The following is a 23,302-nucleotide window of genomic DNA, read 5'->3' on the forward strand; positions in this document are numbered from 1 at the left end:
TGCACCGCCAACAGCTGTTTGTGTAGTGATGGTTGTGCTGGACTGGTGCGCACCATGACGAGAGTGCAGGCCGTGGCGGTTTTCAAGCCCATATGGTCGCCGGGCTGTGGTAGCTCAATGATAGAACAACAGTGACTGTCCAGCTGATCAAATTTGGTCTGTCCACAATGAAGAAATGACCTTATTATTTTGGGTGTGTTCCTCCCCCCGAGACACTCATATAGCCGTCGGTCATTGCTTCATTGTTATACGCAAGCCCCTTCACTGCAGCAAGGTAATGTTCACGAAGGAGAACTGGCACATGTACATGCCTTTTGTTTTGTTGTTGCAGCTGCAGTGCAGCCAGAAAAATTAGACAGGCATGTACACGCACCAGAAAAATTAGTATAGCGGTCGCTGCTAGCAGCGGCCTTAAAAATTCAGGAATCCACCTGGAGTCCTGGACCCTGTTGGTGGTGGCGGAGAAGGCAGTCAACTGGCCTGTGGGCAGAGATGCTGTGTGGGGAGCGACTTAGTCTTGGGGCAGGCAGTCACACGGCGTGCAGGCAGAGATGCTGTGTGTGGGGACTGACTTAGTCTTTGGGCAGGCCTGAGTGTGCTTTGCAGACCAGGCATTAGTGTTGGGCGAACACCTAGATGTTCGGGTTCGGGAACGTTCGCCGAACATGGCCGCGATGTTCGGCATGTTCGGGCCGAACCCCGAACTCCCCGAACATCCCGCTTTTGGGGGCCCTATGGGGTTGCAGGCATAAGGGGGGAGCATGCCCCGATCATGGGGGGGGGTCGGAAATTCCCCCCACCCCCTCCGCTAGCGCTCCCCCCTCTGCCCGCTTCCTCATACAAAAGTTTAAGGAAAGTAAAATAATACCGGTGGTAGTGGCTGGCAGTGGCACTGTGAAGTGAGTCAGGAGGAGGAGTCCAGAGAGTGACGCGTTGAGGGAGGCCGGGCAGCGGGCGGTTCAGCGGTAGTACCCTTGTGGTACTTCCGCCCTTTCTCTGACCTCACGTCCTCTGCATACGAGGGAACGCGTCACGCGTACCCTCGTATGCGTCATCACGCAGAGGACGTGAGGTCAGAGAAAGGGCGGAAGTACCACAAGGGTACTACCGCTGAACCGCCCGCTGCCCGGCCTCCCTCAACGCGTCACTCTCCGGACTCCTCCTCCTGACTCACTTCACAGTGCCATTGCCAGCCACTACCACCGGTATTATTTTACTTTCCTTAAACTTTTGTATGGGGAAGCGGGCAGAGGGGGGAGCGCTATCGGAGGGGGTGGGGGGAATTTCCGACCCCCCCCGCGGTCGGGGCATGCTCCCCCCTTATGCCTGCGACCCCATAGGAGGGCCGTATTCGGCCGAACAGGGGCCCTGTTCAGCCAGGCATTGAGCCGTTCGGGCGAACCCGAACAGTTTGGCCGAACACCACTAGGTGTTTGGCCGAACTCGAACATCACCCGAACAGGGTGATGTTCTGCAGAACCCGAACAGTGGCGAACACTGTTCGCCCAACACTACCAGGCATCCGTGGTCAGATGGACCCTTCATCCAACGCTGTGTGCCAGAGATGTCACCACTTGCCTTTCAACATCACGGTACAGTTTAGGTATCGCCTTTTTTGAGAAAAAAATGTGGCCTGGTATCTTCCACTGCGGTGTGTGGCTTTGCTTTTGTGTGCTGCTTTTCCTCAGGTGGTAATCTCATTGCAGTTTGTGCTTTGTAATCATGTGCCTTCGTAAGGTAGTTGTCCTTACGCGGGTCTTGGTCTTTCCACAGGTCAATTTTCGGTGGCAGAGAGTACAGATGGCATTGCTCTCATCTGAAGCAGACACACAAAAAATTTCTACACCGCTGAGCCCTGGGGTGATGGCACTTTGGTATTGGCGGCCGACTGAGTGTTAAGTGGGGTGCCAGAATCAGAGCAGGAGGGGGGAAGATATGTCACGCTTCCATGCAGAAGCTGAGAAATATGAGGTGTTCTCTGTTAAATAGTCAACTATGTCCTGACAATATTGGGGGTTGATGGCACGTGCCTTCTTCTGAACACTGTACTTTGGTCGAGGACTGCACAATCTCACGACAGCATGACCCCGAACAGACCTGCCAGGTGGCCTGCCTCTGCCTTTTGTTTTGTCCATATTGGGCGGGATGAAGTGAAAGGTATGCACTGACTTGACTAATACAATGTGCAGTCACACAGGTGCAGTTAACAGGTATGTACGGAGTGGTATATCACACTGCGTGCACTCACGTAGGTAGGTAGATGCACTGTGATGGGTATTATAATGTGCACCTGTCACACACAGACAGGTACCGGACAGGCACAGTGACACTGCGTGCGCTCACATAGGTAGGTGGGTGCACTGAAGTGAACAACAGGTAGGTATATGCAGTGATGGGTATTATAATGTGCACCTGTCACACACAGACAGGTACCGGACAGGCACAGTGACACTGCGTGCGCTCACATAGGTAGGTGAGTGCACAGAAGTGAACAACAGGTAGGTATATGCAGTGATGGGTATTACAATGTGCACCTGTCACACACACACAGGTAGTCACTGAATGTGCTGCGCCTGGCAGTGGCACAGTAGGAATTACCAAGGCCGGCTATGCAACACAAGTGTCTGTGGGACACACACACACAAAAAAAAAATCACAAAAACAAGATTAACTCTTAAAAGCGCTGTTGAGGGGTGTTTTTTTAGTAATAAGAATCAGCAAGGAGCAAGCTAAGAAGCCTACAAGAGCCTAACTAAGCTTTCCCTATAGGTCTCAGCACAGCAACTCTCCCTTCTCTAATTACTGCAGCCCCAATGCCTGACACCTGCCTTTTATAAGGGGTGTGGGGCTCCAGGAGGGAGTGTAGCCTGATTGGCTACAATGTGCCTGCTGACTGTGATGTAGAGGGTCAAAGTTGACCCTAATGATGCACTATGGGGGCGAACTGAACTTCCGGAAATGTTCGTGGTCCACCGTGAACGTGAACCACCAAAATTTGCCGGGAACCATTCGCCGGTGTACAGTTTGGGCCATCTCTACTGTTTGCTGCTGCAGTTTTTTTTTATTAACTGTATTTATCTTGTTTTTAATAAATATGCATATTTTCTTTATTATTTATTCCTTCCCCCGATGGCCAATCACAGTGATTGCCTCTCATAGGCATCAGCCTATGAGAGCGATTGCTTTTTAACGCAATCCAGGGAACAGCCAAGTGAAAGGGCTGTCCCCAGTACAGCAGTAGATCGCAGTGCTGTACAAAACAAATAAACATTTTCCCTTCTAACGGCCTGCCAGCCGTCATCATGGGCTGGCAGGCTTATCTCAGAGCGGAGCACCGTCATTTAGCAGGAATGCATGAACCCTGCAAATCTCCTCCCCAGGACTTGATGCCTTTTGGTGTTAGGCGGTCCTGGGGGAGCAACATTGCGGCCGCCAATCGGCGTTAGGTGATCGTAAGGTGCTTAAACCACCAGCAAACAAGGAAATACTCTAAAGATGTTGATAGTTTTCACCTACCTCTAGATTATTTTTGATTCACCTACTTCTAGATACTTATTCAATTGCAAAGTGCTGAAAGTTCTTTTTTTTTTTAAGGAGAAAATGAAAAAAATATCTCCTAGTCGAAAACTCTTGCATATGGGCCCTTGTAAACAAAATTCATTTTAAGAGACCCTGCAAATAAAAACATACTCAGGATAATTTTGACAGTACTTTTACACCTTCTTTTTGCTACTTTTTCAATTGCAAAGTGATAAAAAGTTATTATAAACAGAAGATTAAAATGTATCGCCTAGATGAAAACTTTAGAGAAAAAGGTAATTGAATAAGGGCCATAGTGTGAAAGCACTCTTAGCCTGACGATGGGCTAGTCTCTTTCTCACTTGCTGGCCCATATGCAAATAATGTTTTCTCCTGAGTTATCTCCTAGGAGATAATTTTCATATTCTCTTTAAAATAACTTTTAAGCATTTCACAATATAAAAAGTACATAAAAGAAGGTGAAACAATACTTTCAAAATTATTTTGTTCTTGCTTGCTGGTGGTTTAAAAGGCATTTTATGACTAGATGTGAAAATATCAACTGGGAGATGTAATGAATGGCGGAGATGCTGCCGCGCGGTCTGGCTGCGGGGCGGCTGTCTCCGTGTTCAGACCGGCGGTTTCCGCACAGCGACATGTGTCTGGTTTGCCTGGGCCTTCTAGTGCACACAGTGGAAGAGTTACGCGCGCGCTAGAGGACAGGACCTTTATGCCAGCAGGAGAAGTGTCAGCTGATCCGGACGATCAGCTGATCTCAGCGGAACTCCTGATTGGCTGAGCGGCTGGAGGCGGCGCTGAGGAGCACTGCAGTATATATAGATCTTGCCTTCCAGTTGCTGGTTGTCTGCCGTTGCGAATACTTATGTGTGAGCACTCAGACCTCAGTCAGATCTTACAGTGTGTTAGAACCAGTAGGACCTGGGAATTCACACTTAGCCAGATTACCTTGTGTTATACTCTGTTATACTCTAGACCAGTTGCAGGGTGTTGAGACCAAAGACCTCACACCCAAGCTAAGGATTGCTGTGTCATTACTCTGTTATACTCTAGACCAGTTCCGGGGTGTTGAGACCAAGGACCTCACACCCTAGTCTTTCTCATCAGATCAGTTCCTGGGTGTCGGGACCAAGGACCTCACACCTCAGATTAGGATTGTGCTATGTATATCTGTTATGACCTTTTGCTTTGCTGACCTTTCTCCTGTTTTCTGATTCGGTACCTCTGCCTATCTGTCTACTAGTTGCTGACCTTGCCTGTATCCGGTTATCGAATCAGTCTTCTGTCTTTGTACCTCGTATGCTCGTGTGTTTCCGACCTGGCCTGTCTGACCTTCCTGGCTGTCACTTATCCCTCGAGTAATCAGTCTCTCTGTACTTCCTTGACACTAATCCACCAGGTGTCAGTTAGCTGCAAGGACCTCCTGCTCCTCAGAGAGGCCTTCCTGCAGTTCAGTCAGTGGCTCCTTCCTATTAGGAGTCCCTTGGCTGCAGTACAGTCTGATTCCAAATCCACCAGGGAATCCTTGGCTGCAGTACAGTCTGATTCCCAATCCACCAGGGAATCACGGGTTGCTGCTCTATATCCTCTCCAGAAATAGTCTCTGCTCAGCCAGAGATCACCTGCTCCTCAGGTGTCCATTGGCTGCAGTAGTGTCTGTGTCTCCCGCTCCACGGGAGACAGCCTACTGTTGCACCCAAACACTTACACATTATTAGGTGTCCAGAGGTTAGTCATACTTGTATTATTGGTGATTCTGCAGATCATCAATAATCAGGTATACATCTGTATTCTTGGTGATACTGCAGATCACCAATAATCAGATTCTCTCTGTGTGCTGACACCAATCGTTACAGGAGAAAAGTGAATTGCATATGAAAAAAAAAAGTGAATTGCATATGAAAAAAAAAGTGAATTGCATATGGGCCACTGTTTCTTGATATTATCCTTCTTTATATACTTACTACAAAGGTGTGTTATGCTATACAACTGAGTATTAGATTATGATGGGGACAAGTATGATCAACAACGCATGGAGAAAATTGCATGCAGCTTGTTCTTTCTCAGTTTTCCCTCTTCAGGTTTTACTTCACCGTAATTGATTTCTGATGTATGGGAAGGCCTGCAAATAGTTCGGTCTTTGCACGCTCCCCTATTCCCTTCCAGGCATTGTTAATAGAGACAACAATGTAAAAATTGCTTATTGGCCGAAAACCCTTTTAGCCCAGCCAAAACATAAAACGAAGAGTGCAATTTTCTCTTTTTAGAACACGCCAACCACATAAAAGATCACATTTCTGTCTGACCACCGCACTTGCTTATAATGCTATCCAAGTCAAGAAAAATCAATTGTAATAGAAGTTTGGAGATGAAATGACCCCGTGAATTCTCAGCTTGCCGTTTCTGTTTACCCATCACAACATTTCATCCAATCACACCGCTGTGCAAACGTTACAGTCCGTATAAATCCTCAGATCAATCACAGCAGAATATGGCCAGGTAAGTTCATTTTAGCAAAAGTTGACAAAAAAATTCTCCAGTGTTGAGCAGCTGCCAGTAGTCAGTCATTACCATTTTCCATGATTTATGTAAGATGAAAACTTTTCAAGGACTTTGCCGAAACTTTTATTTTTCTTTGTCCTTTACGGGGGCAAGAAAAAAAAACCCAGCATCTACTTTAAAACAGATTTTGATCAGCAGCTTCAATAGCCGTCTCAGTGTGAAAGTTTCCCTATATAGTTACTATATTTCACAGGCACTGGTAAAAAGGAACCAGTTTCGATGATGGAACTTTGCGCGCTTGCTGTAAAAAAAGCAGTCCGATTAAATTATCAGTCATTGAAATAGGACGTCGGTAGCAGCTCATCAGTTATGAGCAAAAGTAAATCAAAAGAAGCGACAAGGGAAATACAAAAATAAATCTATATATTTAAATATGCACTTAAACCATAGCTCAAATAAAATCGCAGTTTGCCAAAAGTGTTTCTGTTCTGCCAGGAAAGATGCTGATGAGAAAAGCTCCCTGCATTGCTGCCCAGAAGTCACTAGTGCTGTAGCAAGAGGGATTGCAGAGGTTGCAATTGCAATAGGAGGCCTGTGCTAAGGGGCCCTTTTAGGTGCTGCATAAGCTCCTCATTGGAGCTACAGTGGTAATGATTAGTGTTGGGCGAACAGTGTTCGCCACTGTTCGGGTTCTGCAGAACATCACCCTGTTCGGGTGATGTTCGAGTTCGGCCGAACACCTCATGGTGTTCGGCCTTTTTAGTTCGGGTTCGCCCGAACAGTTCAATTCCCAGCCGAACAGGCCGAACAGGGCCCCTGTTCGGCCGAACAGGGCCCTGTTCGGCCGAATACTGCCCCCCTATGAGGTCGCAGGCATAAGGGGGGAGCATGCCCCGGTCGCGGAGGGGGGGGTCGGAAATTCCCCCCACCCCCTCCGCTAGCGCTCCCCCCTCTGCCCGCGTCCTACTCGGACTCCTCCTCCTCCTCCTCACTCACACCACAGTGCCAGCCAGGCCAGCCACTGAAGGTACTATTGAACTTTACGAAAAAATTTTGTATGGGGAAGCGGGCAGAGGGGGGAGCGCTAGCGGAGGGGGTGGGGGGAATTTCCGACCCCCCCCGCGACCGGGGCATGCTCCCCCCTTATGCCTGCGACCCCATAGGGCCCCCAAAAGCGGGATGTTCGGGGAGTTTGGGGTTCGGTCCGAACATGCCGAACATCTGGCCCATGTTCGGCGAACGGACCCGAACCCGAACATTCAGGTGTTCGCCCAACACTAGTAATGATCACCTCTAAACGTGCTTTGAATTGTGGTAATCATTAATAGAGTTAGACAATAAGTTAACGGTTGTAGTAATAACACAGAGGATATTGTAGTTGATCTGTGATTGGGAAGATTTCAGATGTTACACTGGAATAAGGGCTTAAACACTGAAGGAAAGAATAAGGGGGAAATGGTGCTAGTTTAACCCCTTAAGGACCGTGGTGTTAAACCCCCCTAGTGACCAGGCCATTTTTTAGTAAATAGGCCACTGCAGCTGTAAGGCCTTCCTGCAGGGCAGCACAACTCAGCACACAAGTGATTTCCCCCCCCCCCCCTTTTCTGCCCACCAACAGAGCTCTCTGTTGGTGGGATAAGATTGCTGCCAGGATGTTTATTTATTTATTTTATAAATATTTATCTTAATATTTTTTAAATAAATTCTTCTATTTTTTAATTATTTTAATAATCCCCACGCCAGCTTCAGCCTATGACAGCCTATGACAGCCGATCGCCTGTGTGCCTCTGGAGGGGACAGTCGAGTGACACGGCTGTCCCCTGTACAGCTCTGCCTTATATTGCAGCGCTGTATGATGTTAATAGACGGTTTCGCTGTCTAACAGTCTCTGAGTGGTGATCACCGCTGGGAGACGAAGGCGGAGCTGAGCTCCGTCATTCCAGTGGTGATGCGCTTGTATCGGCGCACGTGATCCCCTGCAGAGCCATTCATGCCAATTGCCATGGAGTGTTCATCAGGCTGCTGCCGTGTCCATGCCAATTGGCGTGGAGCGGTCGGCAAGAAGCTAATGAGCTCTGTCTTAAGAACATGGACCGAGAACAGAAAAGTAAGGGCTTTTTTCCACTGGCAGCATTTTGTGATCTGTTTTGGAACGCATGCTGATCACAAAGCGGTGGAAATCGTCATAGGTTTTATGTAGTTTTTTGTTATGCATGGCTAAAGCGTGAGTAATAGCAAATGATCTACAGCTGCATAGCTTTGTACTGCACTAATCTGGACAATGATATCAATGACAAAATTCTTACTGGCATTCAAACAAAATTTCTACTGCAATGTGATGGAATGTGTACTGCTACAAGGTTGAAAGTATGCTAAATGTGCAAAAGTTGGCCTAATATGGACAAACTAGGATAGTTAAATCTATCCTTACTTACCTGGGGTTTCTTCCAGCCCCTAGAAGTCTTCCGGGTCCCTTGCTGCAGCTCCTGTGCCCCCTGGTGTCCTGCTGGTCGCCAGTAAGGCTCACCGACCCATCGAGAGCCCACTACACAAGTACAGGCCCATGCGCAAAAGCGGTCAAAACATGCCATTGGGTCGGCAAGCCGTATGGGCAGCCAGCGAGCCGTCGGGGAGCTCCGGAGTTATGCGGAGACACCCAGTAGACTTCTTGGGGCTGGAAAAAGGCCCAGGGAAGTAATTATAGATTTAACCTCATCTTGTTTGTCCTTTAAGTAAAAAAAATAATTTTTTTTCAAACAAGACTGGAACATTTATTATTCCAATGGGCTCTTTTTAGTAACATCTACATTGTGCTGATAGAGCATGTACAAAGTATTGTAAGATACGTAAATTGCAAAACACATGAAAGCCAATAATGTGAGCAAAACATACAGCACATGCATAGCCCATTTTGCATGCGGTATTGACTGATTTAACCAAGATAACACGCTTTATCAGTGATAATGCGCCTTATCAAAGATAACACGCCTTATTAGAGTAGCATACAGTGCTACAAACCCGCAGGTGCTCAGGGCAGGATGAGTGGAGCTCTCGTCATTGCCAATTAGTAGGCATAAGTTTGTAGCACTTGCTATGCTACTCTGATAAGGCGTATTAACTTTGATAAGGTGTGTTATCTCTGATAAGGGGTGTTAACTTCTAAGGGGCCTGATTCACAAAGCGGTGCAAACTGTTTAGCACGGGTGTGCTAAACAGTTAGCACGTGAAGTGCATTTCACTGACTTTTTCGCGCGCAAAGTGCCGCGATTCGCGCGATCTATGCAAAATGCGGCACTTTGCGTGAGAAAAAGTCAGCAAAATGCACTTTACGTGCTAACTGTTTAGCACACTCGTGCTAAACAGTTTGCACCGCTTTGTGAATCAGGCCCATGGTGTGTTATCTCTGATAAGGTGTGTTAACTCAGATAAGGCATGTTATATCTGATAAGGTGTGTTAACTCGTATAAGGCATGCTATTTGTCTAAGTGAATCAAGCCCATACTATGGGCACCACTATTCACATAATGCACAATATGAAATTTCCATAACCCATGCTAGCCCTTACTTGTTCTATCAGCGCAATGTAAATGTTAGTGATTCAACCCCTGCATGCGTTCAGACTTATAGCTGAGTTCACTTTCCAAGCTGAGACAAGAAACTTTAAACAAACGATTATCTTTTAAAAGCTTTCTTATTCAATCTATGAAGGAAGCCAATAAATGAAACTATCCTAGCTCAAATGTTTTTTTTTATTTAAATAATGATTATCAGGATACAATACTCTTTTGCTGAATCAATTGTATAAAATTATAATTTTCCAGACATTGCTGTTATTACATTTGAGGGAATATATGTGCAAGTTAGGCACGGTCTGTTAACTCTCTTCTTCTCTTCTTTCCTGTCTCATCTCTCTGCTCTCTTTTTAGTTGTATTGTGTCTTTGCGACTTTATAATATGTATAATTTATTATGTCATTGCTTCAATAAAAGATAGTAAAAATCTTCAGTGACTAATCACAAAATAACAATGCCTTTTAATGAGTCTATGAAATCAACAAGCGTTGCATATCCCAGAGACTGTGGCAAGGCAACGAGATAGAAGCTGTTTAAGGTCGAACTCCAGGCAAAAACAAAATCCAGAATCAGAAAGCATTGATGTTTTAGCACTCCAACAGCTAAATACTAGTTACAGTTATCTGTTCCTTGTCTCCTGTTTATGTGTTTTCTTCTGAAGGGTTATGCTGGGAGGAGTAGGGTTGGACACAGCCATGGCACTTATTTTTCACACCATGAGATGCACCTGACCATAAGATGCACCTAGGTTTAGAGGGCAAAAACCAGGGAAAAATATACTAAACCTGGTCCATCCATGGTGCAGGAGTGTCTTGTGAAGCTCCCCACCCAAGCTGTCTCTAAGCTACACTGTCCAGCTAAAGTAATCCCTGCTGTCCCCACCAGCTATGCTAAAAACTATAAGTGTAGAGTGCAGCGGAAGCCCTCGCCTATCCAGCCGACATGCTCCAAGTCCTCTGTCTTAAGCTCCAAGTTCTCCATATTGCATCTTACTGCTTGCTTCCGTGATGGTGCCCTTTCACTGCATGAACTGGTGGTGTACAGGTGCCAGGATCACGCTTGCCCTGGTGGCACACAGGTGCCATGGTCACCCAATAAAACGGCACCAGCAACAATGCAAGCTGGGAAACATGGAGCGGGGTGACTGGATAGGTAAGGGCTCCCACTGCACTTGCCATGGGAAATGTGGGGAGGACACCTGCCCGAACATTTGGGCCACAAGACGCGCTGACTTTTTTCCACCACCTCTGGAGGAGAAATAGTGCATCTTCTAGTTTGATAAATATGGTAATTGTCAACGTGCACAGATTGGGCTCTGGTGCTCAACTATTACAGCTTAAGTTTTAGGCAGGGGTTTACTTTGGGGAAAATTTACAGTGGGTATATTACAGCTACGTTTAAGGGGTTTAATACTCAACTCAATGTCTATATCATCACTTGTCAACTCAATGGCCTCAATTCACTAAGCTTAACTCCTGTCTTTAATAACTCTTCTGAGCTGTTTTACAGTTATCACCATGGTGATATAATTGTGATAACTGTAAAACAGCTCTGAAGAGTTATTAAAGACAGGAGTTAAGCTTAGTGAATTGAGGCCATTAATGTCTATATCATGACTGGAAAGTAAGAAGTGTTGAAATTTACATCACTTCCAAAACAACTTCAGACTGTCATTCACTCCCATTTCTGCTCATCATTTCTGAATTTTACCTGCAACTTGAACTTTCATTTACCTTCTCTTCATTGAGTTGACAGTAAACGTTAGCCATAAGTGTTTTTACCCTCTATGAATTATGCAATAATGACTTTGCTCACTGTCCTAAACTATATTGATAAAAACTCAGGCATAAAGTTCAGCTTTTTAAATGATTGTGATATTAATATTTCATTTAGGTTCAGTATTTCTTTTTCTTAGGTAGGCTGAATAAATAACTATTTTTAGCAGTATATTTCCTAACCCCCCTCCCCCCAAAAAAACAACTGTAAAATTAATGTGAAAAGAATATCTGCATTTTCGCTCATCACTGGTAAATACCTAGTAATTTATCATATCTCATCATGCTGCCTACACCACCTATTTATTTTTAATTGTTTTATGCCACATGTTGGATAATAAAGGATTGATCACATTATTTATGCAACCTTCTTGATATATTTTCCTGTCCTGGTGTTTTCCTTAGGGTACTTTGTCTGTAGTTTAGCAAAATTAATGTGATCTACAGAATACTAAGCGGAAATACCATTTTATTCCATGCTCCTTTAACCACTTTAGCATTTAGGACATAGCTCCAACGTTCAAATATGCAATGAAAAAAAACTGAGCCGCAGGGGTTCGCAGGGCCACAACCGCCGGGGTACGCAGACCGCCCATTAGCCATGAGAACTAAGTCCCATTTGAATGCTCGTTGACTTCTATGGAGAAGCGCAATCATTCTGTTACACATCCCATCTTCACCTCATGTAAATACGCTTACAGGAAGCCAAAAAAAATAATTGACTGTGACCATCGTGTGGACAATTAGTAAAACTACATCTACATACATTTTTTAAATGAATAGACATTTTTACATCTAAAATAAACTGTTTACCTCGCACACACCCAAAAATACCCAAATAAAATGTTTAATAAAACAAAATTTACAATAAAAAAAAACATAAATAGTAACTTAAGGGTCTGAACTTTTTTTTAATATGCATGTCAAGAGGTTATATTGCTAATATTTTTTAAATTATAAGCTTGTAAATAGTGATGGACGCAAACTGAAAAACGCACCTTTATTTCCAAATAAAATTTTGGCACCATACATTGTGATAGGGACATAATTTAAATGGTGTAATAACCGGGACAAATGGGCAAATAAAATACGTGGGTTTTAATTATGGTAGCATGTATTATTTTAAAGCTATAATGGCCGAAAACTGACAAATAATGATTTTTTTTCCATTTTTTTCTTAATATTCCCGTTAAAATGCATTTAGAATAAAATAGTTCTTAGCAAAATGTACCACCTAAACAAAGCCTGATTGGTGGCGGAAAAAAACAAGATTTAGATCATTTCATTGTGTTAAGTAGTGATAAAGTTATTGGCGAATGAATGGGAGGTAAAAATTGCTCGGATGCATAAGGTGAAAAAACATGGCTGAAGTGGTTAAGCTCCATACATGTCATCAGAGACACACAATTTGTTATGACCTTCATATTTCTGTAGCATGTATTTTTAATATTTTAATTGAGTTTCATCATAATAAGCCCTCTGGCCCATTGTCACGTTTCAAAGCTGCTGCGTTTGTGATTAAACGGGATTGACATCCATATTTCCCTGCCATCCAGCCTAAATTGTCAGAAGAAATTCACATCCTGGAAAGTTAAGTTAATGCCAGGAGACTTGATGTCATTATCACAAGAATGAGACGTTCATGATAAAAGAGGCACTGTAAGCTTGGCATAAGTCCTTGACCTGAAGGACTCCAGCAGATGTGCAACCCAGAACACTCTACACTTGACTTATTTTATGCCTGATTGATCCGCACCCCACAGATGGGGCAATTTATTTTTTGTCAGGTTACAAAAATGACCATTGCCAAAAGGAGAAAGTTCTTCAGTGTAAATTACACCATAAATGCCTTGCCTACAGGCTGTTTTATAGCCCGACTTTAGCAAGGAAAAAAATGTTAGTTTTGGACAGTTTGGAAAAGGTTTAGACCTTTTTTTTTTGGGTCATTATTGTTTTTGGTGCTCTACATCTTGGAGATTTTTCATCACTTCCTGTTCTGACAAGGAGATGATTAACCCTTTCTGGACCAGCACCCTCTGCCCCCTTAAGGACCAGAGGGTGCTGGTCCAGCAAACCGCCGCTTCCCGACGAATCACCGCAAGTTACCGTCGCTCCCGCCGGACACGCCGCTCTGTCCCCGCTGCAGGCTGCTCTCTCTGCCGTCGCTATGATGGCAGAGCGCTGTGCGCCGGTCAGGAGCTGCTTTCATTGGCTCCTGACCCTGTCATTCCATGTAAGCCACTGGGAACGGCTTACATGAATGACAGGGCCAGGAGCCAATGAAAACGGCTCCTGCCCGGCTCACAGTGCTCTGCCGTCATAGAGGCGGCAGGGCATCACATTTCGGCGGGGGCAGAGCGGACCGAGCGACGGGGACGGGCGGGGGCGCGCGGTCAATGGGACATAGAGCTTATGTCCGGTCAGGACCGCAGCGCCCCCTGCCCGCCGTAGATTTATACTCGCTTGGTCCGCAGGTAGTTAATATCTATGCAAAGAGAAAATACAGCAACAAATTGTAAGGCTTGGCAAGATATCAGTCCACAGCTCAGCTCCTATGCCCCAATCTAACACCACCTTCTTCACCTTGTGTGGCGCGTCCCCGCTTGAAGGGGAGGTGAGGCACAACACCTGCCCGACTTTGGTTACACACAGGCCTTGTAGGTGCAAGGTATAGGAGCTTGACGTAGAGTGAACCAATAACTCACCAGAGTGAAACAGGAGACAAACAGCAAGTCCAGTAACAATCCAAGTTCATACACGTTAAATCAAAGATAGACAAGGTACACAGGGAGCAGGATAAATCAGAGTCAGGCAATCTGAGCTGAGGACGGTGCAGGTAGAGTTCAAAGAATAGTCAGGTTCCAGGCAAAGGTCAATACAGGCAGCGATCAGAGAGGATAGTCGGTTTCCAGGCAAGGTTGGTACAGAAATGATCCAATATAACAATAGAGCACCCAGCAATAAGCTCAAAGTGTCACAGCAGGCTTCAAATACAGGCATACAACAAATCAGTGGGCGGCCACACATCACAGCAACCAATCACACACAGAGTACACCTTCCTGAGTGTCAGCTGACAACTGATCAGCTGATACAAGAAAAGAGAGCAGTCTGAGTGTCAGCTAACGACTGATCAACTGACACAAGCTTACAAACCTGCCTAAGTGTCAACTGACTATCCATGTCAGCTGACACTAACTCTCCGGCATCTGAGGGCATAGGGTGGACACTTGCTGGAATGTGCCCGCCCTGCAACATTGCCGGAAGCTGTGTGCACATCCTGGTTGCTAGGGACGCACACATGCGAAGCAACCATTAGAGCAGAAGAGGAAGGAGCTGGTCGGGTCTCAGCGGCGATGGATGCATTGCGGGATCCAGAGGAAAGTTGCTGACACAAATACAGTATTTCTGTAGTGTGGGCAAGAACTAGAGTGCTGGACCAATATCTGGTCCTCACTACTGTCTTTGGATATTAAGGTAAATATTTTAGAGAACTTGAAGTGAGAGGAATGAGGAGGCTGACATATTTATTTAATTTTAAACAATACATATTGACTGGCTGTCCCACTGATCATCTGCCTATAGTACATTAAACCAAAGACCCTGAATAAGCATGGAAATTAGATGTATCTAACAAAATCTGACTAGATTAGCTGCAAGCTTGCTTTATAAAACAGATACAGCACACATATAGGGCCGCTCATTCAACTGCACAATCAGATCTGCTGGATTACAGCAAATCTACAGTACAAACATAATACTGCAAAGTAATTTTGCCAAGCATTTTATGATCAAATGAATTTTCAAAATCAGAATCGTCTTTATTCGCCAAGTATGACTGAAGTTGCATCCAAAATTGTTTATGGTACACACAGCATTGGTTAATAGAGATGGCCCGAACGGTTCGCCAGCGAACAGTTCCCGGTGAACTTCCGTGTTTCGCGTTCGCGAAGAACCACAAACTTTTGCGGAAGTTCGATTTGCCCCCATAGTGCATCATTAGGGGCAACTTTGACCTTGACATCACAGTCAGCAGGCACATTGTAGCCAATCAGGCTACACTCCCTCCTGGACCCCCACCCTCCCTTATAAAAGGCAGGCAGCATCAGGCATTGGACTCACTCGTGTGCCTGCAGTAATTAGAGAAGGGAGAGGTTGCTGCAGAGACATTAGGGAAAGCTTAGTTAGGCTCTTGTAGTTTTGCTAGCTTGCTCCTTGCTGATTCTTACTGCTAAAAAAGAGCACCCCTCAACAGCTCTTTTGAGAGCTAATGTTGTTGTTGTGATCTATTTTTTGTGTGTGTGTGTGTCCCACTGACACTTGCATATACAGCTCTGTCAGTCAGTCACAGCTGGCCTTTGGCACCTTAATTCCTAGTGTGCCACTGCCAGGCCCAGCACATTCAGTGACTACCTGTGTGTGTGACAGGCAGCTGCACATTTGTAATCCCAATCACTGCACCTGTTCACTGCTTAGTCCACCTACTTACCTACCTACCTACCTACGTGAGCGCACGCATTGTTAATACCACCAGTCATTGCACCTGTTCACGGTACGTGTGTGTGTGTGTGTGTGTGTGTGTGTGTGTGTGTGTGTGTGTGTGTGTGTGTGTGTGTGTGTGTGTGAGACAGGTGCACATTTGTAATACCCAGCAGCATTGCAATTTACCTATCTACCTGTTGTTCAGTGCACCCACCTACCCACGTGAGTGCACGCAGTGTGATATTTAATAACACCAGTCACTGTACCTGTTCATGGTACGTGTGTGTGACAGGTGCACATTTGTAATACCCAGCAGCACTGCATATACCTACATGTAGGTTCAGTGCACCCACCTACCTAGGCGAGCGCACGCAGTGTGCTGTTTAATACCACCAGTCACTGTACCTGTTCACGATACGTGTGCGTGACAGGTGCACATTTGTAATACCCAGCAGCACTGCATATACCTACATGTAGGTTCAGTGCACCCACCTACCTACGTGAGCGCACACAGTGTAATATACCACTCCGTGCATACCTGTTAACTGCACCTGTGTGACTGCACATTGTATTAGTCAAGTCAGTGCATACCTTTCACTTCATAACCCCCCCCCCCCCCCCCCCCCCCCGATATGGTCAAAACAGGTAGAGGCAGAGGAAGACCCAGAGGAAGGCCACCTGGCAGGTCTGTTTGAGGTCGTGCTGATGTGATTTTGTGCGGCCCTGGACCAAAGTACAATGCTCAGAAGAAGTCACTTCCCATCAACTTCCAAGATTGTCAGGACGTGGTTGACTATTTAACAAAGAACACTTCATCTTCCACAGCCACCAGCGCTACTACTAGCACCACATCCATTCCATATGACAATTCGCAGGAGTTATTTGGTGGGGAATTAACTGATTCACAGCAACTACTGTTACAACAAGATGAAGGCGCTAAGCAAGTTACACCACCTCATATGTCTGAGTTAGGCGACACTATGGACGTAAGGTGTGAGAAGGAGGTTGAAGAAGTACCTGCTGTTGGTGCAGTTTATGAGGTGTCTGAGGCAAGTGAAGCTGGGCAGGATGATGATGATGATGACGATGATACGGATGCCACGTGGTTTCCCAATAGAGGAGATGAACAGGGGGACAGTTCAGAGGGGGAGTCAGAGAGGAGTAGGTGGAGACGAATTCCTGAAAGAAGCAGGGGGAGCTCATCATCGGAAACAGCTGGTGTCTCCGGCGCCAGGTATCACCACCTATGGACAGCCAGCCAACATAACCTTCACCCCAGGGGGGCTCAGCGGCTTGGAAATTTTTTAGTGTGTCTGCCTTAGATCAGAGCAATGCCATCTGTTCTCTCTGCCTCCAAAAATTGAGCCATGGTAAGGCCAACACCCACGTATGGACAACTGCCTTACGAAGGCACATGCAGAAAAGGCACAAATTGCAATGGGAAGAGCACCAGAGGAAAAGCAGCGCACAATAGAAAAGCCACCCTCCTTCTCCTCTTCCTCCTTCAGGTGCAGTATCTTCAGCCACTTTCTCTCTTGCACCTTCACAATCACAGCCACCCTCCTCCACTTCACCTCTCACCTTGAGCGGTTCCTGCTCCTCTGCCCACAGCAGCAGTCCATGAGGGAAATCTTTGAGCGGAAGAAGTCAATTTCTGACAGTCACCCCCTTGCCCGGCATCTGACAGCTGGCTTGGGGGAACTGTTAGCTCGCCAGCTATTACCATACCAGCTGGTGGACTCTGAGGCCTTCCGTAAATTTGTGGCCATTGGGATACTGCAGTGAAAGATACCAGGCCGCAATTATTTCTCTAAAGAGGCGATACCCAAACTGTACCATGATGTTGAGAGGCAAGTGGTGTCATCTCTGGCACACAGCATTGGGTCAAGGGTCCATCTGACCATGGATGCCTGGTCTGCCAAGCACGGTCAGGGCAGGTACATAACTTACACAGCCCATTGGGTCAACCTGGTGACCGCTGACAAGCAGGGAGTACGTGGCTGTGCAGCGGACCTACTTGTGACACCTCCACGGATCCACCCTCCACCAACGCCTCGACCGGCAGGTAGCTGACTACCTGGCCTTAAGTGTGGATGTAGACACTGAGCAGCAATGAACCCTTGGACTACAGGGTGCGCAAGCTTGACCTGTGGCCAGAGCTGTCCCAATTTGCCATCCAACTTCTGTCTTGCCCTGCCTCAAGTGTCCTGTCAAAAAGGACCTTCAGCGCAGCTGGAGGCATTGTCACTGAGAAGACAAAAGAAGTAACAAAAGTGTTCAGTACCTCACCTTTATCAAAATGAATGAGGCATGGATGCCGGAGGGCTACTGCCCGCCTGAAGACTAAGTAAGTCCCTGCACACAGCATCTCTGCCTGCATGCCGTGTGACTGCCTGCCCCATGACTAAGTCGCTCCCCACACAGCATCTCTGCATGCAGGCCACTTGACTGCCTTCTCCGCCACCACCAACAGAGTCCAGGACTCCAGGCAGATTCCTAAATTTTTAAGGTCGCTGCTAGCAACGGCCACTATAATAATTTTTCTGGTGCATGTACATGCCTGCCTAATTTTTCTGGCTGCACTGCGGCTGCAACAACAAAACAAAAGGCATGTACATGTGTAAATTCCCCTTCCCCGTTACTTTGCCGCGGTGAAGGGGCTTGCGTATCACAATGAAGCAATGACCGCCGGCTATATGAGTGTCTCGGGGGGTGGCACACCAAAAATAATAAGGTCATTGCTTCATTGTGGACAGACCAAATTCGATCAGCTGGACAATCACTGTTGTTCTGTCATTGAGCTACCTCAGCCTGGCGACCATACGGACTTGAAAACCGCTATCGCCTGCACTCTCGCCATGGTGAACATCAGTCCAGCACGGTCATCACAACACAAACAGCTGTTTGCGGTGCGTTACACACTGAGTTTCGTGTGTCAGTGTGAAGCAGTACTCTAATTACACTACTTGATTGATGTATACACATGCAAGATGTTTTAAAGCACTTTAGGCCTCAAATTTAGCATGCAATGTGATTTCTGTCCTTAAAACGCTGCTTTGCGTCAAATCCAGATTTTTCCCCGGGACTTTTGGCGTCTATCCCACTCATCCATGCAAAAACTCAGATGTTAGACCCCTTGAAACATATTTTCCATCACTTTTGTGACTAGCATAAATGTTTCTAGTTTTCAAAGTTTGCCTCTCCATTGAAGTCTATTGCAGTTCATGAAAGTTCGCAAGTTCGCAAACTTTTACGGAGGTTCGCAAACCTAAAATCGGACATTCGGGCCATCTCTATTGGTTAATAGTGCAGTAACCGACATTTAAGGACAGGCATATTAAACATTTCAGATATACAGAGAGGGTCTAGACAACACAGAATTGGCAATGCAGAAGACATCTGAGAGGAAGGTATTGGGACCTGGGGGGAGTCAATTTTAAGGTCAATCTCTTACCATCACAGGTTGGAAGTGGATGGCTCCACCAATGATTCTTCTCACACAGTAAAGGCTCCTCATGACTGAGTGTGTAGCCAGGTTGACAACCAAAAGAAACCGTAGACCCAAAAGAGAAGTCATAACCATAGCGGTGACCATGTACGGGTATCCCGGGATCCAAACACGAGTGTGTGTCAACCGTCACACCTATACCACAGAATCAAGGACCTGTTAGACTACCCATATAATGGTGATAATGACATCCTATGCATCCAATAACAACAAAAGATAGAAAAAAATATACTTCATTCTCTTGCAGCATTTTACCTAAACCTAACAGTGATCTTCACCCCGATATGTTGTCTGACCCTAAACTATGTGCCAAATAATTGATAATTCAAACTTAACAGTTTCTTATTTGTAATCAATAACCAAGCCTAACTCAATCCTAATATATCCTATATTATTTTGGTGGCTCCGCAAATAAACTCCTCTGACCTTCTTAGCCTTGACATTAGTGATCCTTACCAGTTATAATGAAGAGGTCCGATAACTGATTTGAGTCAACTCAGAGAGCAGCAAAAAAACTTAATTTGGGTCAAGTCAGAGAGCAGAACCCCCCCCCCCTCCGCCCAAAAAAACTCAAAACACACAGTTTCACACAGTTACACTGTTTACAATTTAAAGTAAACCTGAAATGACTTTAAAAATAGAGTTTCACTTACCGGGGGCCTCTGCCAGACCCTTGCAGCTGTCTTGTGCCCATGCCATCACGGAATGATCCTTGGATCCCCCAACGCGACTGAGTTTCATTATCACCGACTTCCAAGTCGATGACCACAGTACACTTCCGGCGACGGGAGGGCCAGGGCCGTGCAGGCGCAGTGGCCATCAATTTGCAAGTCGGTGATAACAAAACTTAGCCATGGCGGAGGATTGGAGGATCATTCCGTGATGGCACAGGACGGCTGCAGGGGGCTGGCAGAAGCCCCAGGTAAGTGAAACTCATTTTTAAAAAGAAATTTCAGGTTTCCTTTAAGGAATCTATCTACAAAAGAGTTAACACTGGCACATTCAGTTTGAAATGTATAAATCTTGATATCGTCCCTGGGTGATTCATCTTTTATTTTTCCAAAGTTAAATAATGGCATTGCAACATTTACTGTTTGCTATTCCTATCAAAGGTTAGCCAGAATTGTGGTTCTTTTTCATTTCCCATGATTCCTCCCTGAAGGAGACCTTATAGGAATTTACTCCCAGGTAGCATTAAATCTTTATCGTGTTCAAAATGGGAAGGCCAATTTGAAGCCAAGCTATCTTGACCAAGCACAGTGGGACTTAAATATGTTGGCTTCTCATCTGAAACATGCTAAACATGGCTACTTTATTAAAGGCTAACCATTAACCTTGATATCCGGTGCCCAGCTGACATGGTGCTGAGTCGATATGTATTCATATTAGCAAGATAATATAGTGGAGACAAGATGACAAGACCCTGCAGCCAGAATATTAATGCAGAGGAATGTATTAGCATAACAAGGGTATCTCTATAGCTCCTCTGATAGGTATAGAAATATATTTAGAATCATGTCTCATGCAGTGCAATTCCCAGCCTTAAGAAATCTCCTTGCATATAATTCCCACAGATATTTGAATACTGCATAAGTTCAATAAATCATATTTTTGAATGCCTGCACAGGGGCAGAGAATGAACCACATTAGGTCTTATTTATAGAGGAAGTCATTGTGCCCCTATTCGATTAACTTTTCTCCTGAGATTTCTTACAGGAGATGCTTTCACACCTTATTAAAGAGGTATGAAGCAATTTTATTTCTTATATAAAATATTAAACACAGTATAATAGTAGTAAATAAAATAGTAATAATAGTAGTCTAATAGTAAAAAATATATTGCTAATCAAACTTCCACTTCACTCAAGGTTAATTGATAAAATTGCCTTTGCCATACATATCCGATTGTGTTGAGCTTTTATTTAAAGAGTAAATAAATCTGAGACATTTATGTTGTATGAATGGGGGTGTAGAGCACTTTCTTAGCTTTATTTGATCAGCAATTACTTAATTACAAGACAATCAAATCATTTTTCCAGAAATCAGCTATGTCATCATGCAGCTTCAATGAAGTTTAACCATACCTCCCAGTGACTTCACCCCGATATGTTGGCTAATGACCTCTATTCAATAAACTTTTTTTCTCCTAGGAGATAATGTTCATCTTCTCTCTAATTTAACTTTTCAGCATTTAGCAATCGAAAAAGTATTCAAAAGAATGTGAAAAGGTACTATCAAATTTATTTTAACTATGTTCTTGCTTGCTGGTGGTTTAAAAGGCATTTAAAGGGTGTAAACATATCACCTAGGAGAAAATTCAGGAGAAAAAGTGAATTGCATATGGCCCCTTGTCAATAAAATGCATTTTAAACCACCTGCAACCAAGAAAATACTCAAAATAGATATGTTAGTACTTTTTCACCTATTTTTTGTATATTTTTAACTGAAAAGAGCTAAAAAGAGTATTTTAAAGAGAATATGACAAGTTATCTCCAATGAGAGAAGTCAGGAGAACAAAACATAATAATTGCATATGGGTCATTCACTGGTAATGACTTCCTTAATAAACTTAGCAAAACTTTTGTTTTGTTCTTTTGGCTTGTCCATACATTTTAAGCAATCAGAAATAATACACAGAGCTAAAATGACCTGTCTCTGATCAACACATTAAGTGTTGCCTATGAGCCAATAGTACAGTATTTCATCTGATCTGACACATATTAATATCTTAAAATGCAACTCAGAGAACAATAATGGGCAGTGTACCAGCATACAATACTCACTTTCATAATGGATTTTGAAACCATTATTGGATCGGCTGTTGTCAGTGGTGAAAAGTAGGTAGAGGTAGTTGATGCTACTGAATAGGAATTGTGGGACTTGCGTTCCATTGTAGGATCCCAGCAGTGGTGATAACAGATTTGGGCCATCATGTACTTCCAGAACATCATAATTAAGCTCAGTCTGAAATCTGTGAAAATGAAACAAAAGACACAAGCACAGTCAACCTCAGAGCTACTCATACTGTGCTAAAAAATGATTACTATTATTTGCATAAGAATTACATCTTTGGGGAAAGTTTAGGTCCTTGTGTGTTTTTCTGACTTAAGATCAGTCAGAGAAAAAAAAAGAATAAAAAAGTGTAAATAATATTGTGATGCACAGCAGCAGTAGCACTAGAGAAGAGGACAACAAGCTAGTCCCTAGTTAGATTTGTAGTAGCAGTAGGGTATTGTACCGTGTTAGCCATCAGTAAAAGCAAGAAATATTAAATCAGGATGATACCATTTATTGGCTAACTAAAAATGAATAAAAATAAGCAAGCTTTCGGCCTAGCAGCCTTCGTCGGGACAGGATATAAGCCCGACGAAGGCTGCAAGGCCGAAAGCTTGCTTATTTTTATTCATTTTTAGTTAGCCAATAAATGGTATCATCTAGATTTAAAACTTTTTAGTTAGATTTGGGAGGCAAGATGTTATCTGATAATCACATTGCATTCATTTTTATAATTGTAAAACTGTCCACGTTTTCATGTGAGCTGCAGTTTCTGTTATTAACCTTTTTGCAGCACCAAAAGATCTGAGAGCACCCAGGAGGCCAGATGTGACAAAACTTTCACAGCATATTGTGCTCATTGGGACCACTGGTCGACTTTGGTTACCCATAATCCATTGGGTCTTCTAATGTCAGAAAGCCAAAAGCACTAGTAGATTACATGTCATTAGACATCATTCTGTTCATGCCCTGCTGTTGGCTGCTGCTGTTGTCTGTAGAGTTAAGTCTCATACACACATGTGAGATTTGTCACCAGAGAGGGGTCAGAACTTGATTTCTTGTGCAAATGTGGGGGTGAGAAGGGCCAATGGAGTGGCACATGAGAAGCATAAGGTAAGAAAACAAAAAACAGTATGAGGGTTTAACGACTCAA

General features: G+C 44.6%; 1 protein-coding gene across 1 annotated transcript in view; it reads right to left on the reverse strand.

Annotated features, from left to right (window-relative positions):
* CSMD3 (CUB and Sushi multiple domains 3) overlaps positions 1 to 23,302 on the reverse strand; it is a 1,539,978-nt gene that overhangs the window by 577,359 nt on the left and 939,317 nt on the right. Inside the window, exons 19-20 of the mRNA XM_068237930.1 lie at positions 22,158 to 22,345; positions 19,321 to 19,509 (exon numbers count right to left, since the gene is read on the reverse strand). Of these exons, the coding sequence (XP_068094031.1) occupies positions 19,321 to 19,509; positions 22,158 to 22,345 (377 nt within the window). The remainder of the gene's footprint in view (positions 1 to 19,320; positions 19,510 to 22,157; positions 22,346 to 23,302) is intronic.

Source organism: Hyperolius riggenbachi, chromosome 5 (genome assembly GCF_040937935.1).
Source record: "Hyperolius riggenbachi isolate aHypRig1 chromosome 5, aHypRig1.pri, whole genome shotgun sequence".
NCBI lineage: Eukaryota > Metazoa > Chordata > Amphibia > Anura > Hyperoliidae > Hyperolius > Hyperolius riggenbachi.